Source organism: Pseudonaja textilis, chromosome 13 (genome assembly GCF_049901715.1).
Source record: "Pseudonaja textilis isolate UNSWEBS1 chromosome 13, rPseTex1.2, whole genome shotgun sequence".
Taxonomy (NCBI): Eukaryota; Metazoa; Chordata; class Lepidosauria; order Squamata; family Elapidae; genus Pseudonaja; species Pseudonaja textilis.
This window is the reverse complement of record NC_142002.1, coordinates 15,571,127-15,588,239: the sequence shown is the minus strand read 5'-3', so window position 1 is coordinate 15,588,239 and position 17,113 is coordinate 15,571,127. Positions and strand designations below refer to the sequence as shown.

General features: G+C 36.8%; 1 protein-coding gene across 12 annotated transcripts in view; it reads right to left on the bottom strand.

Annotated features, from left to right (window-relative positions):
* MYO9A (myosin IXA) overlaps positions 1–17,113 on the bottom strand; it is an 89,173-nt gene that overhangs the window by 66,827 nt on the left and 5,233 nt on the right. For all 12 annotated transcript variants that reach the window (XM_087941917.1, XM_026709883.2, XM_087941918.1 and 9 more), the window contains exon 2: positions 2,537–3,450. In XM_087941917.1, the coding sequence (XP_087798043.1) occupies positions 2,537–3,379 (843 nt within the window). In that variant the 5' untranslated portion in view covers positions 3,380–3,450. The remainder of the gene's footprint in view (positions 1–2,536; positions 3,451–17,113) is intronic.

Below are 17,113 nucleotides of genomic sequence, written 5' to 3'. Positions count from 1 at the left end.
ACTGTGGGGCTCAATTGTGGTCATAAGTCAGAGTATTTGAACCTTTGTCTAATCATCTTTTGCTTTACAGTTCTGGGATAGCTTGAAATACTTGATGTCATGCAAAAGAAACACAAATAATCTCTGCCTTAAACGCAATATTCTTATCCACCGCACTCTTAATCCTCCAACAAATATAAATCTGCTTGATGAGGAACTAATTGTCCTGTTCCTTTAAAAGTATTATTAGGCAATTATATCAGTATCTTCATCTAGTGTTCTATCAAGAAAAGTTCTCTCAAAAAAGTTTTGGAGAAACACATTTTCAATACTCAAAGCTCTCTACTTACTTAATTTAGCAACCAAGCTATCTACCTCTGTGATGCGCACAGTTCTTTTGTGTTTACTAAAAATAAAGGTCAACTATAATTAGTGGCAACTTAGAAGATAGGAAGCGTAAAATAATTATTCTCCACTTTAGATAAAACCATTTTCTGTGTGTGGTAAAACATTACAGTCCTTGCAATAGTTATGATCAGTTAAATAAGCAGTGGTGTGTAAGGAAGTGAGATATTTAAGTAAGAAAAACATTATTTGAAATGGCAAATTCAGTCAATTGAATACTCTGGGTGAACCTGAAATATGAAGCAGGCTGGGAGAACTCTTAAAGATCGGTATTTTTGACCATGATTCTGGATTTCTTTCCAAAAGGACCACAATTTTTAACTGTAATAGGAAAATAACTGCCATTTGGGAATATTACATATTTGTTTATTTGTCAATTAAAAGATTTCACAAAGTTTCTAAATCTTAAATCCATTCTCTTTGAAATTTGGCAAAATTGGTCATTCCTTTCTGGATAAGTTCTGTGTGGTATCCATCCAAGCCTACCCAATTTTGGCCATTAGAAATGAGGTTAGTAACAATGAAAGCCCGAGCGCTCTTGTTAGTTTTCCTTGGAAGAAAGCCTCAGAGGTTAATGAATATAGGATCTCAGCAATTTGTCCCATATCAAGCTTTTACTCCGATCATGTTTAATGCTAAAATCAGCAATTTTAGCAGATGACTTCAATATACTGTATATGCAGTGCCTTTGTCCTTGTGGTAGAAACTGAGTTGGCAGAAGATGCTATTTTTATAAAGAAATACAATCTACTTATATTACTAGGAATATATTAAACTGAGATGGAGAACACATTGGTACATATCTCCTGAGTGACCAATCGCTGAAGTTTCTTATATAACGATCAGTTGGGAAGGTGAGTAAACCCTAACACAATTCTAGATATCCCCTTATAGTGTATTCATCTATTAAGTCACTTTTTAAGCTTTTAACAATGGATAATTGGCTACATTTAGTAGGGATAAAATTAGCATAATTTTTACTGTTTGCTCATTGCAGAACAGGGGACTCATATATGCCACTTTCTTCTGGTAGATGGGTGGATAAATCAGTTTGTATCATATAAATGTATTAAATGTGTATGAAGTGATGGCTTTCTATTTTATGTCAAATTACTATGCTAAAACAATTTTAGATTTGTGCCCTAGTTTTTCACCAGAGTTGTTCACGATTTACATAAGATGGAGCAGATCACATTTAAAAGGCACTTCAAAGAAATGGGGGGAAAATCCACACATGAAGACTATTTACTTCCTTTGAAAAGTTCTCTGTTGATCCAAAAACACTAATAACAAACTAAAAGCCCATTTATAGCAGTTCTAGTTCCTCACTCTTGAGATTTAAAAATCAAGATCAATAAAAAATGGAGCATAATACCTAATTATTTCAAACAATATTTGGCTTTCTCGCTTAAAAAGACTCAAGGCAAATCCTCTAATTTTAAATTTATGTTTCTTTCTACAATAATATTATACTTTGGGGTGACAAACGTACAATACAATCTGTACATTTTTTTTAAAGAAAAGATTTTAAGAGGAGGATGACGGTGGATCCTGCTCTGAGCTCTTTGGTGCATTCTTTTCTTTCTTTTTTTAAAAAAAAAGCACATTCCAATCTAATGTCTTCCATATGTATTTTCACCAGCAGAATCCTTACAATAGGAAGGAAAGCTTTGCATAACTTTATCAATTGTTCCAAGACAAAAATAGCGATTTGATTATTAGAAAACTCAATTAGTTTAGCACATGCCAGGGAGAAGAAAAGCTTTATCATAAATTACAGGTAGTCCTCGACTTATGACAATTGAGCCCCACATTTCTGTCACTAAGTGAGACATTTGTTAAGTGAGTTTTGCCCCATTTTACAATCTTTCTTGCCACAGCTGTTAAGTGAATCACTGCAGTTGATAAATTAGCGACCTGGTTCTCAAGTGACTCTGGCTTCCCTGTGGATGTCGCTTGCCAGAAGGTTGCGCATGACCTTGGGACACCAAAACGGTCATAAGTATGAACCAGTTGCCAGGCTTCTGAGATTTGATCACATGATCAGGGGGAGGCTGCAAAGCATCGTAACTGGGAAAAACGATGCCATTTTTGTCATTTGAACGGTCACTAAAGTTCGAGGACTACCTATACAGAATGATTTTAAGATTACCTCCAGCACTGGTCCAGCTCCAAGAATGATTTGTTCTACCCCACTGGCGAATCCCTTTTGGCTAAGAGCGGTGAGGTGATGAATCAAGAAATTTGTGCTCTGGGTTTTGCCAGACCCACTTTCTCCAGAAATGACGATACACTGGTTCTTCCGCCGCAGTAGCATGGCATGATACGCGACGTCAGCCACTGCGTAGATGTGGGGCTCCAGCTTACCCAGATGATGATTATCGTACATCTTGACATATTTAGGGTTATAAATGGGAAGGAATTTGAACGGGTTAATGACTATTAAAATGCTTCCAACGTAGGTGTAGATTTTTTCTTGCTTAAAGCGATTTCTGAGGTTTTCCAAGAGTGTCCTCTCGTTCAGATCTGGCAATGCACATAAATCGTCATAATCCTTGTACTGTGGTTGGGGAAGGAAGCCACGTTCCATCATCCTGCGCCGTTCTTCGGTGACCTGCAGCCAGGACTGGAGACTGGCGTAATGGATCGATCCATCCAGGTTCTTTTCTCTTAAAAGAAAACGGTAGTCCTCTCCGCTCAAGCGGTTCTCTAGGGCCATCCGTGGCCAGAGCATCATGCGTTGGACAGGGCAGTCGGTGGGGTTGAGGATCCATTCCTCCCCACCAAATTCCTTCACTTCGGCCAAGACGTAGCATTTTGTTTTGTCCAGCTGCAGTTTGTTAATCAGAGAGTCTATCACCTCAGCAGCGGTAGATGTTTTTCGTGCAATAATGGGACAATAAATGGTCCCTTCGGCAATGTTCCCAGGGTAGATGTGCAGTGTGTGCTCTGTGTCTTCAAAGCGTCTTCTTCCTCCGGTATCATTTCCACTCATATTGGACTTCTTCCCATCAGTAACTGCAATCCATTTTTAATAAGGTTAGATAAGAGCTCATGGCGACAGTGCTAAAATAAAAAAGAAGAACATATTTTAAGGACACCGATTATTTATAGAACAGACACAGATTTCAATTATAAAATCCTCTTCTAGAACCAGACATTTTTAAACAGTAGGGAGAGAAGTAGAAAGCATATGGAAAGTACATGTTCTGTCGCTAGATGGGAGAAATTGAAAAGAGGTAACCATTTTAATGAGATGTGGTGTGATTAACTTACTTTTTTATGTTACCCTCAATAATTAATATGTTGATCTTCTGTAGTCTGCTAGGGACCAAATTAATAGTCAGTAGCATCTAAATAAATGCTGTATAGGCCAAAAACATTGTGCCAACAGAGAATATATTTCTTTCAAATACTGATTTGGTGATGGAAGAAATGCAAATTTTTTCTAGTTTATTTATAAATTATTCTAAGGGAATTACCTTCATTGTCAATTATCTACAGTATTCATATAAATTTAATTTATTCTACTATACAATAATGGTGTTTCAGTAACTATCTTTGTATGCTTGCAAGTGTAAATAGGTCTTCAATCCATTGAGTGAAAGGAATCATTTATTTATCTTTCTAAAGACAGCATGTTAGGGCAGTACCCTAATGCCCCATCATAGAACGCATATTACAACACAAAGGAACACGATGCAGAGTATCATGAAGACAGGAAACTTGCCGTATTTTAGCCAGCCCTATCAAGGTTTGCCCTCACACCCTGGAAACACATTATACACAAAGAGAGAAGGAAATTCAATTAGACTGAACTGGTGCCAGCTTGCCCTGCAGTTCTGCTCATGTGGCATGTGATCTTACACTGGCAGAACCTATCGATCAAAATGTATATAGCCATAAAATACTATTTGCAAGCTACTGTCTTTAGGCTTCACCCTGTAAGAACATTTAAGGCGGTAATCATATCACGACCAGTAATGAGACAGTGATTATTTTACCGAATATTGTGTATTGTGTAATATTATCAGTGGTCCCCACCTTTTTGGGACCAGGGACCAGTTTCAGAAGAAAAACTGTCTTTCATGGACCAGGGGAGGGGGTGGGATGGTTTCACATACAACCTCACAACCTGAATACAACCTGCTCAGATGAAGCTTTGCCGCTACTTCCACAGCCTGGTTTCTAACAGGCCATGGACTGGTATTGGCCCATGATAAAGGGGTTGGAGACCCCTGTATTAGACGATTAGCTTAGTCAAAGGGATTCGTATGGGGTCTATAGTCAGGCAGGAAGGTAGGACCAGTCCCCATCACAAAAGTTGTAAGGGGCCATCATAAAAAAATTCAGCACAGATCAGAGATAAATAATGTAATTTTGAATATAATAAAAGCCTGTATTTTATTCGGTACCTCCAATAATATACTAACAACTGTAAAGCAGTGCATGAAGTAGAGAAGGACTTAAGATCTTGATTGTTCAGGTAATGCAAAAGAACACGAATGCTATTGATAAACTCTCACTGAACACGGCCGTGATTCTCCCTTTACAGCAACCCTTCCTCCCCCCCTCACCTTAATGAAGCAGCTCGTGAGCTAATTAAACAGACTTTCTACCAAAAGGAATCCGTCTCAGGGACAACCTGGGAGGACCATTTGGATTGCAGTGGATACTTTTCAGTTCAGTTATTAAATTCTATGCGGGAAAAAAACTATTGTCTGTTACATCCTTAACATTTTCAGTCCTCTACCCCAGTAAACTGACATAGGGAATCACATCACAATCAATATTGAGCCTGAATAAAAAAGAATAAAAATGAATAAAAATAATAGTAACATTCAACTCTAGTCAGATATGTAAACATGCAGATAGGTTTAGCTTATTTCTGAATTTCCTCTGCCAGTTACCATGAAATACAGATCTTAGAAAGTCAATTAGCGCCCAAATATTTAGTATGAATTCATCAGCAATTCAGCTACTGGACAGTAAGCTTTCAAGTATCACATATGTAGGCACTTATGCATGAACCTAAATTTCATCTGTGGGACTAACTAAAGTGGCTAATAACTCAAAGCATTTTCTACAGCAGGGGTCTCTATGGCTGGCTGAGGAATTCTGGGAGTTGGTCCACAAGTCTTAAAGTTGCCAAGGTTGGAGACCCCTGCTCTAGAGCAATGTGACTCTGTAAAGCAAAACCAAGCTAGAAACAATTAGCTAGAGAGGCAAATTTGCAAGATGCCAAACAGGAAGTTTTTAGTGGTAGCCCTACAGGAATAGTAATCCTCTGCTTCCCACACCACTAATAAATGCACACACAACACAAATGCTTAAATAGTTATGCATAATATTACATTTATGCTCATGTATCAAATGACTATTTCACTTTTAACTGAATTAGGTATTTCAAGGCAACATAATATATTACAATAACATACTAAACTGAATCAATTTAACATAGTCCATTTGGAAGTAATTTTTCAGGTGCTCACATTGAGATATATCTCATAAAGTAACATACTACCAGTCTTTTTCAGCTGATAGTAAGGAACTGAATTTGGAATTTATCTGATTTATACTCGACTTCTCTGCTCTCAAAGTCTCCAGGTCAGTGCCTGATTCTTCCCATTAGGTGAATTCAATTGTTGTCATATTCAATCCCTGAATGCCAAAGGAATTAAAGTATCTCCAGAAGAAATATATTGTAAATAAGCTGAATGGTTTTAATTTTAACTGTATTTCCATCTAAATACAGTTAAAGCCAAGATCCTCACAAATCTCCATCCTTGAACTGATTAAATGCCTAAAAATACCACATCAGAGTTCTAAAATAAATCGAATGTGAATTGGGGAAACTTCTAACAACAATATACATCTGTAACATTTCCCTTTGTAACAAAATAGTAAAAAACAGTCACAAAAACATAACAAAAACATATCCAGTAAGGATATTATAGGCAATTTAATATCTGTTCTGAGTAAGCTGGTAACAGAGAGATAGGTCTTAGTTTAAAAAGTCAGCAAGGCTATCTTAACAATAAAGAGTTTGACAGTCTCAATTAGCATGCTGATAAGATTTCAAAACACTTTACCAAAGGATCTATATAAAATTAAGATTGGGAGAAGAGGTCATTTTATAGATTGGTAGTGGTCATGTAAATGAAAATATATGCACAGTTCATGATTGAAAGAAAAAAAACCATGGGTGCCTCTAAAGTACCTATATCAGAACTGCTTCTTTGAAATGACCTAAAGTTAGCAGTGGGGTGACCAAATTCAACAGTATCATTATTTAAATAGTTAAAAACAAAAAGGTGCTTTTACATACCAAATATTCCAAAATAATCTAATGGATAACTTCATTATAACCTTGGTCTCAACAACTGGCCATAACTATTTAAACCAGCAGCCCATCTGGAATGTCTAATGAAATATATTGTACAATGCAAAAAATTATACTGATAATAGCAGTCAGTAATAAAGAGGATTTGACTAGAAAATCTGCATTGTCCTATTGCGACCAAACCTCTTTCTATGGAGGAAGGGAAACAAGCCACTGCTATTTTCAGACATATCCTTACATTTTTCATAATTCTATTTTTATTGCTGCCTCCTGAAATGCCATTCCAAACTTATCTAAAAGAAGATTTTTGCTGGCTTAGAGATCACACCTAGCACAGGAAGAGGTAAGGGCAGGAGCTGATATCCTGATCATGCAAACTATCACGACCATGTCATGAACCAGATAGAATGGAATTTGCTACTTCTTTTCCCAGTAATTGTGCCAATTTTTTTCAAGGTACATTGACAATGGCAATAATCCTTTATAATCACTGTTTGAAATGCAAGAACACATCAGTGCCAAAGCAAGCTCTGAGGCAATCAATTAAATCCTTTTCAGATTTCCCCAAATGGCTCAGATACAACTTGCCCTTTTGGGGAGGAAGGACAGAGGTGAAAAATATCTGTAAGACTGAAAGGAGCTGCATTATGAAAGGATTTGAAACCTCAACTGCAATTAAGGCAACCTACAATAGTTTGAGCAATAGCATGCAAAAGTCCTGAAGAACACACTTTCAAGATTACTGCCATTATCTCAATTCCAATAGAAATCTCTGATCTATTTCATACACTTTCCTCAATTTTAAAGAGCCTCCATTTCCTTCCTACCCCAAAATGGTGGATGAGGGAAACTGCTTACATTAGAATTATATCAACTGAAACTAAGTCACATGTCCTGCATTACTGGCAAGTCTGGATTTATTCCACTTCCTGAAATAAGCGCACTATTAAAAAAAAAAAGGAAACTACAACTTCTCCTATATAATTAGCATTTTTCTGTCTTCTTCAGACATGTCCTTTAAGAAGCACCTATCAACTGGGAATTATTTCCAGGGTTACAAAAGGTAACAAGCAAATCTTTTGCTCACGAGTTTCTTGCACAATTGCTCATGCAACTAGCTGCTGCAGAATTTCTTTACTTATTTAACTTAAACTATCTCTACTAATTATACAATTTAAATAATGATAGATGAAGCACTGAAATAATACATTCAGATTTGCAGTGTGTTTCTTATATATCTCTACTCATCTTTGCTTAAAAGTTATGAGTCCTTCTATGAGGAAGATGGGCAGTTTCTAACAATAATTTCAAGGCAGACAAGAAGTAACCAAACTCCACACTATTTAAATAAAGCAGACTGACTATGTAGCAAAAGATTACTTGTAATTCTAATGTTTGTTTGGATCTTAGCTTTACTGTTTATTAAAGCAGCATTTGTATTTTTTCGCCCATGAACATGGAAACGTTGGTGTCTAAGTGTGATAATATGAGTTTGGATTGCTCTAAAAGAAATGTATCATCACTGGAGACTCGCACCTAAGATCTAATGACAGGGGGTTGGTAAGAATTTAGAAGGAAATAATCCATTAAGAACTAAATGCATAATATAACAACAGCACATTCAATCCATGATGATTTGAATGTGTACAATGGACCCACTGAATTTACCATAAAGTGCCTTTTTTGGCTACCAGGAAAGGGTTAATCCACTTTTTCTAATTAAGCAGATGTAAAGTTGCTTTCTGTCCTGCGTCCCTTTCATTTCAGCCTTACATACCGACTTTACTTGAGAGTGGTTTAAATCCTTCATCATATGTTCCAGAAACCAACCATTTGTGTGTGTAACTCTGAAAGTCAGATGCTTCCTGTCATATGCTTGCTATGCTATCTAGCAAAGCAAAGTGCTTCTAAATTCAGGCATTTCCTCTCCACCCCCCCCCCCATGTTATTTCATTCAAATATTGTGCTGTCACTGCTTTTCTGGTTACATTTACAGAGGAACATACTGAATAAGAGTACTTTGTGCACCAATGCACATTAATTACAAAATGGGAAATACAACAGTACACTTTTTGTAACTTGTGCTGCAGATCGCTCTAGGGTTGACTTAGCACAGGGGCAATGCTTTTCTAACACAGCTTATAACCTCATCTCTTGAAAGAGTCAGTACTTGAGAACTATCATTCAGAGGAAAGGAAAGAAATGTTTAAATTAAAGAAAATGAAATATATCCCAAATGAAAACACTAATAACTAGAACTGTTAGATGAACATAATTAAGGCTCTTCATTAGTGACCTTCTAAATATACATAATCAAATTAAATCAATGGAATTATACAAATGACAGTCCCATCTCAGATAATGTTACTTTAGAGACTGTTTCCCAAAATACAAAATCCACACTCACATTATTTATAATCAGTTATACAATCTAAAACAACTCAATATGCTCTAGATTGAATTTATCTTTAAGAACACTGTGGTCATATTTGTACTCTGCTAGTTATTATTCACAAGCTTAACCCTTGCTAATTATACTTCTGTAACATATGAAAGCATGATATTGTGGAATAGCTGAATATTACCATGCCAACAAAAATGGTGGTTCAATCTTTTAAAAAAATCCTGCACAAAATTAGCTCTGTTTTTCCTTGAGACAAAGCAAGTGCATTATGTAAATGCCACCATGGTAAAAGATCAGATGCTAAAAAATATAGCCTACTGTTTTTTTTTTTTTAAATTACATGTACTCCATTTTGCTGGCTGAATTAGAAACTTCAGGCAAGCAGCATTTGACACAGCAGGCAACTGCCAGAGGAGAAAGCAGTGAACAAGCCATCCATTGAATGGGCAGCCTGTTCTGTCACAGTCCACTAGTAATGGGTCAGTCATAGGGCAGATGCTACCTCTCAGCCTCAATTAGACGCTGGACTACTTGGATATTTGTCAGTGTCACTCGTGAACTCTGAAGGTGTTCTGATAAAATTGGCAGCCAAAAACTACAGTAAGGTAGAAAGCTTATTTTCATGCTACAGCTATAATAACTATGTGCGCTCAGGTAATTAAACCAAAAAGATGCCCATCAATAGCCACACTGAACGAAGCAACACACAAACACACACAAGTCGCCACTAAGGTACCCTAATCTCAAATCAACTTCACCTTGAGGCCATCTGCTGAGGCCTTTAGTGTTCCCATCATACATGGAGGAGGTGAAAGACTCCAACATTTTTCCATCGTAGGAGATAAGGTGAAGGTGCCAGCTTTTTTTCTTTCTCAAGAAAGAAATGATCTCACTTGTGTCCAAGCTTGATAAAGGAAACAGAAGGGAGCAGCTGCTGTTGCTCCCTTTCTTCATGCTTCATATTTTAGCATGGATGTGTGAAATTTGTTTTTCTCCAAAGCCCAACACAGAGGCAAGGCAGAAGAGTTGGTAGTAAGGACAACAAGAGGTAAATATAATCTTCTGGGAAGACAAAACTGCAACCTGGAGTCAGCAGGAAAGCTTAACCTGCATCCTGCAGCAGAGTCCAGTTTATAGAATCTGACTTATATGCAGAAGAACCATAATCGTCCCTTAATATTATGGAAAAAGCCTTCTGCAGTGAGATAATCAGCTTGTACATTTGTATCTTGGGGGAGGGGGAGGGAGGAAAAAAAGGAATAACAGCACAAATGGTGGAAAAAAGCTTGCCAGACATAGAAACATAGCAGGACCATATGGCTATGAAGAAAAATCTGAGCTGCAGACAGTGTGGGCGTTGTTGCTCAGAAGAGTTTGGTAACATAAAGTGGAAGTTTTCCCATAAGATAACAGTGAACATTAAGGAAATAGGTGCAAACAACAATTCCCAGTTATCCTGAGAGATACTCAAGAGCAGCACCACAGCAGCAAGGCCAAACAATAATGGCAAATGAGCCCTATCACAAAGGAAAAAAGGAATCAGTATAATTTCTACTTTGCACTTTTTAAAAAATAGTCAAATTTTGTTTTGTCAAAATTTTAATGGACTTTTCTAAAAAAAAAAAAAAAGGTTTAACAGCTGAAATCCTGGCCTGAGAGAGTGTGACTGGCCCAAAGTCACCCAGCAGGGTTAAAATATTTTGAAATTTATTGCCTAGAGCTATGGTGGCTTAGAGCAGGGCTCTCCAAACTTGGCAACTTTAGGACTTGTGGACTTTGACTCCCAGAATTCTCCAGCCAGAATTCTCATAGCTGGCTGGAGAATTCTGGGAGTTGTCTTCAAGTTGCCAAGTTTGGAGACCCCTGGTTTAGATAGACACAGATCAAATGGATCAAATGGAGCAACAACTTATCCATCCATTCTATAAATATTTTCTCTCATAATACCATTTGCAAATCAACCAATACAAAGTAATTAAGTTTCACAAGTCAATTATAATCTCTGAACTATCATATAAGAAGGCAAGAACAACAACTGTAGCAATGCTAACAAATAGAAACACAACGTATCGTCCATTATTTGAGTTTTCGACATTTGGTGAACTTGGCTAACAATTCTTAAAACAGAGTAAAAGATATTTGGAATTTACAAAAATAAATCTAATTTTACTGCTCACAAAAAAGTTGTGAGATAAAAGAGAATAGAAAATGAGAGGCCCACATTTACATAAAAAATTGAACATAAACCTGCAAAACTGAATGGTTAATAATTTTAAACAAACATGTCATCCCAAAACTGATATGCTAAAGACTCTTTCCATAACAAGACAGCACAGTTTTAGTTACTTACCAATGCACAAGTGATTACCCTCTAATTTTACATGCAATCTCTAACCTACAGTTGGAGAATTTGTTAATTCCTTTTGCCCAGCAACAATAACAACAAGAAAATTAGCTTGAAGGGGTAAATTGTTTTATTTAGTGATAGTTAGCAAGACTCAGGTTCAAAATGTCTTCCCATCAGGGAGTCCAGCTTCTGTAATTATGAAAAAATAATTTCCACAAAATAAAGAGTCATCTTCAAAGTGATTCAATTTAAATATGAGAATTTTAAAAAATGCAAAAAACATACAAAGCCCTGTTGTTTAGACATACTTTGGAAAAATCTACCTAACACAAACCTATTATAGTTGAACCACAGTTACTTGTACTTTTGTTTGTCTTGCTCCTAATGCATTTACCAGAAGCTAGCAGAAAAAAATAGATTTTTAAAAATGCATTACACTACAATTAGCAAAAACGGATGTCATCTATTCTGGAGTAAGAACTCAAAGTAAGTCTAAGATCAGTTACCAACAAAATATATGCATTTCTGAAATGCTACCCAGCTCAGTGCAGGCAAGCTTAAATGTCACATCTGTGGGATTGGCATCCAGAACAGCATTTGATCACATCTCAAAAAAAAAGAGAAAAAGCTGAATATTTTTAACAGTGAGATAGGCCAATTAGAAAAGATAAAGACAACACAGGCAGTTCTAGTAATACCCTCCAAGGAGGGGAGAGGCAAACTGGTATGAACAAAAGACATGACCAGTAGCATTAATTAAAGGGTTCGTGGAAATTTGATCATATTAGTTTCTCAACAATAATATAATTCACATTCACATATTCTACTTCCTTAGTGATTTTTAGCAACAGTTTTTCTAAAGAGCTTCTGGAAAACAGGAGATGGAGAAAAGAAGAAGCAGTGTTGCTGGGTTACTGAGGGCCAGAAAGTGTCTAGCATGCAATAACAGAGGCAGCAATGTGAATTCCTCCAATCAGCATGTTTATTCGCAATTCTGCCTTCTGCTTTCTGCCAAATAACTCTGAAAGGTCCTTAGTTCTGACTTATAGTTTTATGGATGCTTTAAAAGAATTAACTTTGGATGCCATTTTTAAAATTTCCAAAATAAAGTCTATCAGATTCTGAAATTTGTTTATACCCACCTGTTAATTGGGGATGAATTGGGAGAAAATTCTTATAACAGTTTTATAAACTTCCTAATCTTGCTTTAAGCATGATGAGGCCAGTTATATGTGTTTTAGTTGAATCCATTTGATTTGGAACTCAAACAGGGCCATTAAAAAAAAACTTCTGATCTCAAATTTTCCAACACATTTGCACTTTCACAAGAGCATATAAATGGTTCTTTCTGCATGTGACAAGACATTAACAACGTCTTTGAAACAATGATGAGGGCAAACAACTTTCTTCCCAAGAAGGATCACTGCACATCTCAGTAACTTTAATGATTGGCCCTTCAAGTTCCAATTCCTAGATACCAAAGAGAAAATGAACTATAATTAGGATTTCCAATAACGTTTTATGGGGGGGATAGGGAACATCTTCCCATAAATTAAACAGAGAATATTGTTTCAGGAGTGATCTCAACTATAGATTAGGGGGTTATCATAGATCCAAAGAGCTATCCATGCTAACCACTGGAAAAACCCACATGATGTGGGAAGGAAGTAGGACAGTGGGTACCCACAAAGATTCCATGACAAACCCACTGGGGCAAAGCAGAAAAAATGGGAAGCAGCTATATTGACGACCATGTTAACCAAGCTACTGAAAGCTTTCCCTTAACTTGCTTTGTAAATGGAACAAGGGAGTAAATTTTAAAACAAAAAACTACAGCCAAGAGCTCATTTCAGCTCCTCCCAATGTCTAGAAACCTTCTCAACCAGTCAGTCATCTGAAAAAGTACTTATGGTCTTTAAAAGCAAACAGTAAAGGCTGTTCCACATCTTTATTTTCCTAGCCATTATTTTTTTTAAAGAAGTCATTTCTATACTTACCTTATTCTTACCTCAAACTTCCGAAGATTAATAAGAACACTTTGCTCTAACTTAATGAGATATGAAAATACTCAGTTATCTTCAGTAAAGTTAAATTTGCCACATTTTTCTTCCTCATTATTTTCCATGACAGACATAAAAGCGCACTTTAATAAACCACATGTCATCTTTGTACAGAACACAATCGACAAGGTCCCAGAGTGAAGGCATGACATTCATTCAAGAAAGACGGGACAAGGTAAAAAGAGAGCTTCAGGAGTAACTAAGAAGATACGCTGGAGCTGCCTCCATGAAAACAAGCACACCTAAAATGACACCTATCAAGTGAGATCATGAGGCACTTCTGACATAAAAAGTAATATTGGGAGGAGAGGGAAGACAACAGTTGCTTTTCTGAAAAGCATCACTTGCAGTTTCATTTCAAAACCCTTCACTTATGCAAATGGTAAGCATTCGTGTAAATGTTGCCCACTGACAATAAACTGAACTATCTATCATTACTCAGCTAAATCCATTCCAAGCCATAAGCTAACAGAAACACTGCTGGATAATCTAACTGACCCTGTCTTCTTATTCTGGTATCTATAATTAGGCCTAATTCATCCCGTACGCGCACCAACAGAAACACGCCCTTTCAGAGCCACACCCAAACAACTACTGCCAATTTCAGATTTTTTTTCTATATTAAAAAAAAACACAGGAGGTTTGATTGCTTGGCAAAGGCTGAGGAAACTAATAAACACATTATTTCCTAGAACTGGAACACATGGCACGTAACAAGGTTGAAGATGCATTTATTCTATATTAAAAGTAGTCCTTGACTTAAGGTGACAATTCAAGCCCAGCAAATTTCTGTTGTTAATTGTTAAGTGAATTTTGCCTCATTTTACAACTTTTCTTGTCTCAACTGTTAAGTGAATCACTGCAGTTGATAAGTCAGTAACCCGGCTGTTAAGGTGAATCTGGCTTCCCCATTGATCTTGGAACACTGTAACCATCATCAATATGAACCATTGCTAAGTGTCTGAATTTTGAGGATACAATCATGGGGATGCTGGAAAGGTTGTGTGAAAAATGGTCATGTCACTTTTTTTTAATGCTGTTGTAACTTTGAATGGTCACTAAGTTATAAATCAAGGATTACCTGTAGTCTTCCACTTCAGTATAATACAGTAACTATGAGTTAGCTAAGATGCCCACATTGGTAGAATGATACTTAAAAAGAACTATTTAAAACAATGTAAAAAATGAAAACGTATTATTTATTGCTGGATATGTGGAATACATCACTCAGTTATATCCCCTGGTGCTTTTTAGGCCAAGACCCACAATTGGGGCTTTGGGGTTGGGTGTCAGAGATTGATTAGGATAAACAATTGAACTGGGTTACTTGGTCAGGTAAGCCAGGGCACAGAAATGAGTTCAGTCATACCTAATTTTGGTATGTAGGAAGTTAGCACCCACCCCACTCCAAGAAAAATGAAATATCCTAGGAAATATTTAAAAAGGCAGAACATTTCCCCTAAAAGGGAAGTAGAGACTCAGAGAGTCAGAAGCTCACCCCAAAACACCTTTGTTAATGGGTGGGCCATTAAGGCCTGGGCCAGGATATTCTACATAACAAAGGTCTCTATCCATCTCACCACCTGGCCTGGGAAGATTGCATCAGCCAGCACTCAGGTGAAGCCACTTGGTCCAGCTAAGACCCCCGCCCCTGGGAGTTGGACAGCCAATGGGATGCATTTCTTACACAGGAACAGGAAACACTAAGAAATATAACTAAGGGTCTCTCGGCATCTTGGCCCTTTTTTCCCTTCACCCAACATCTTGAAGCATGTGATCGTCCTTTTCACTTTGGAGCTCCAAGCCATGTGGCCCTGTCCACCATTAAACCATCTTTCCAAACAGCCTCCATGTTTCCAGTGTCTTTTTTCCTCACTTGGAACTGAACCCAAAAGGATTTTTCTTCCAACAGGTATAACTAAAATCAAATTATTTTAACCTGATTATTTCCTGCCGATAAAATTTGTGGCAAGTGTTTGAGAGGTTGAAGCCAACATGATTCTGTAGCTTTGATTGTGCACTTTTGTGCTAAGCCATGGTTTGTTTTAACACAGTTCATTGAAAATACCTTTCCTCATACAAATTGTAACACACAATTTTACAAACACAATAGCTGGGCTGACATAACATGCAAACAAAATTATTATGTAACAAAGTGTAAATCAAGAAAGCAATTATATAAAACTCTTGATTTCTTCTAAAACTTTGCTGGGCAAAGAGTGTCTTTCTAGAATTTTAATAGTCAGCTCCTAGTATTTTCTCCAAATACAGGTCATGCACAGCTTGCCAGATAAAGTTCTTTTTTCTCAGCTCATTCAGATGGCAAAATTAATGTCAACAAGTTTAAATTATAAAAATAAATGTTCATTGAAAGCTGGAAAGGAATATTGTTGGCAGGAGCAATTTACTTAAAATGGACTAATCTTTCTTTAATTTTTTTTTTTTAAAAAAAGGCCAGACAGCTATTTAGCTCCACATTTCTTCACTGTATCTAGGTTGCATTTGGTTAGCCAAAATCTATTCATATCCCATTTGTATTTTATTTAGTCCATGAACTGATGCAGGGGAACTTTTAGGGCAGCTTAGTTCCTCACCCAAATTGATTATTAGTTTGAATTTGATAATTCTATAATTCATTGTATACTGTACTTATGTAAAAATAAAAAAAAAACCCATCCCTGTAAAAAAATAGTTGCACCAAGCTCTTCCTTCAGATGGGAATTGGCAATAGGGCACTCAAATGCAAAATAAGTTAGCTGACGAAAATAACAAAACAAATACTGCAGCTCAAGTGATGCTGCATATTATAGTAGAAGTTTTCCAACAGTAATGGGACTGCATTCTTCCATGATTATGTAATCTACTACTTCACACAAGTTCTATGGCACACATCCAATAAATACAAACGGCTGTGATACTAAAATGGACAGTTTAAAATCTACCATATTTTGAATCATACTCCTTAGGGCCTGTAACCACAACTGAGGTTATCTTGGGCACTGTTAATTAACTATGCAGTTAGAAACTTCAGATCAACGCTGGACATTTCCCCCCCCAGCAAGCTGTCTTTCTATAATTTATGCAGTGTTTAACTGTTTGTGATCAGCAAGGATCACAATCTCTTTCCAAGTAATATTTTCTTTCTGCAGCTCTGCATCTGAACACAATTTCGGGTTTAAAGAAAGGCAAAAAAAAGCACACTGAATTAAACTGTTCATTCTTACGATTTCTCAAATAAAGCTGTAAAGGTCCATGAATGAAAGCTGCCAGGAAACCAGTATCCCGGCTTACATATATTCTCTGAAAAATCAGTTGAGATGACCAATCGCATGGAGCCTTTTTTCCCAACTTAATTCTCCGTGGGAACATTGCCAAGAACACTTGGTAATGTGGAAAACAGCACATCAAAACAAAAAGCTGCAGAAACTGAAAGGGATACCTGCAGCTTTTTGTTTTGATGTGACATTAGATTCAGTGTCTGCATACGACAGTAGCACGGAACTATACAGAAAAATAGGTGAGGAGCTCACGCAGGAAACAGAACAGTGATTACTGGTCCAGGCTGGTTGGGAAGC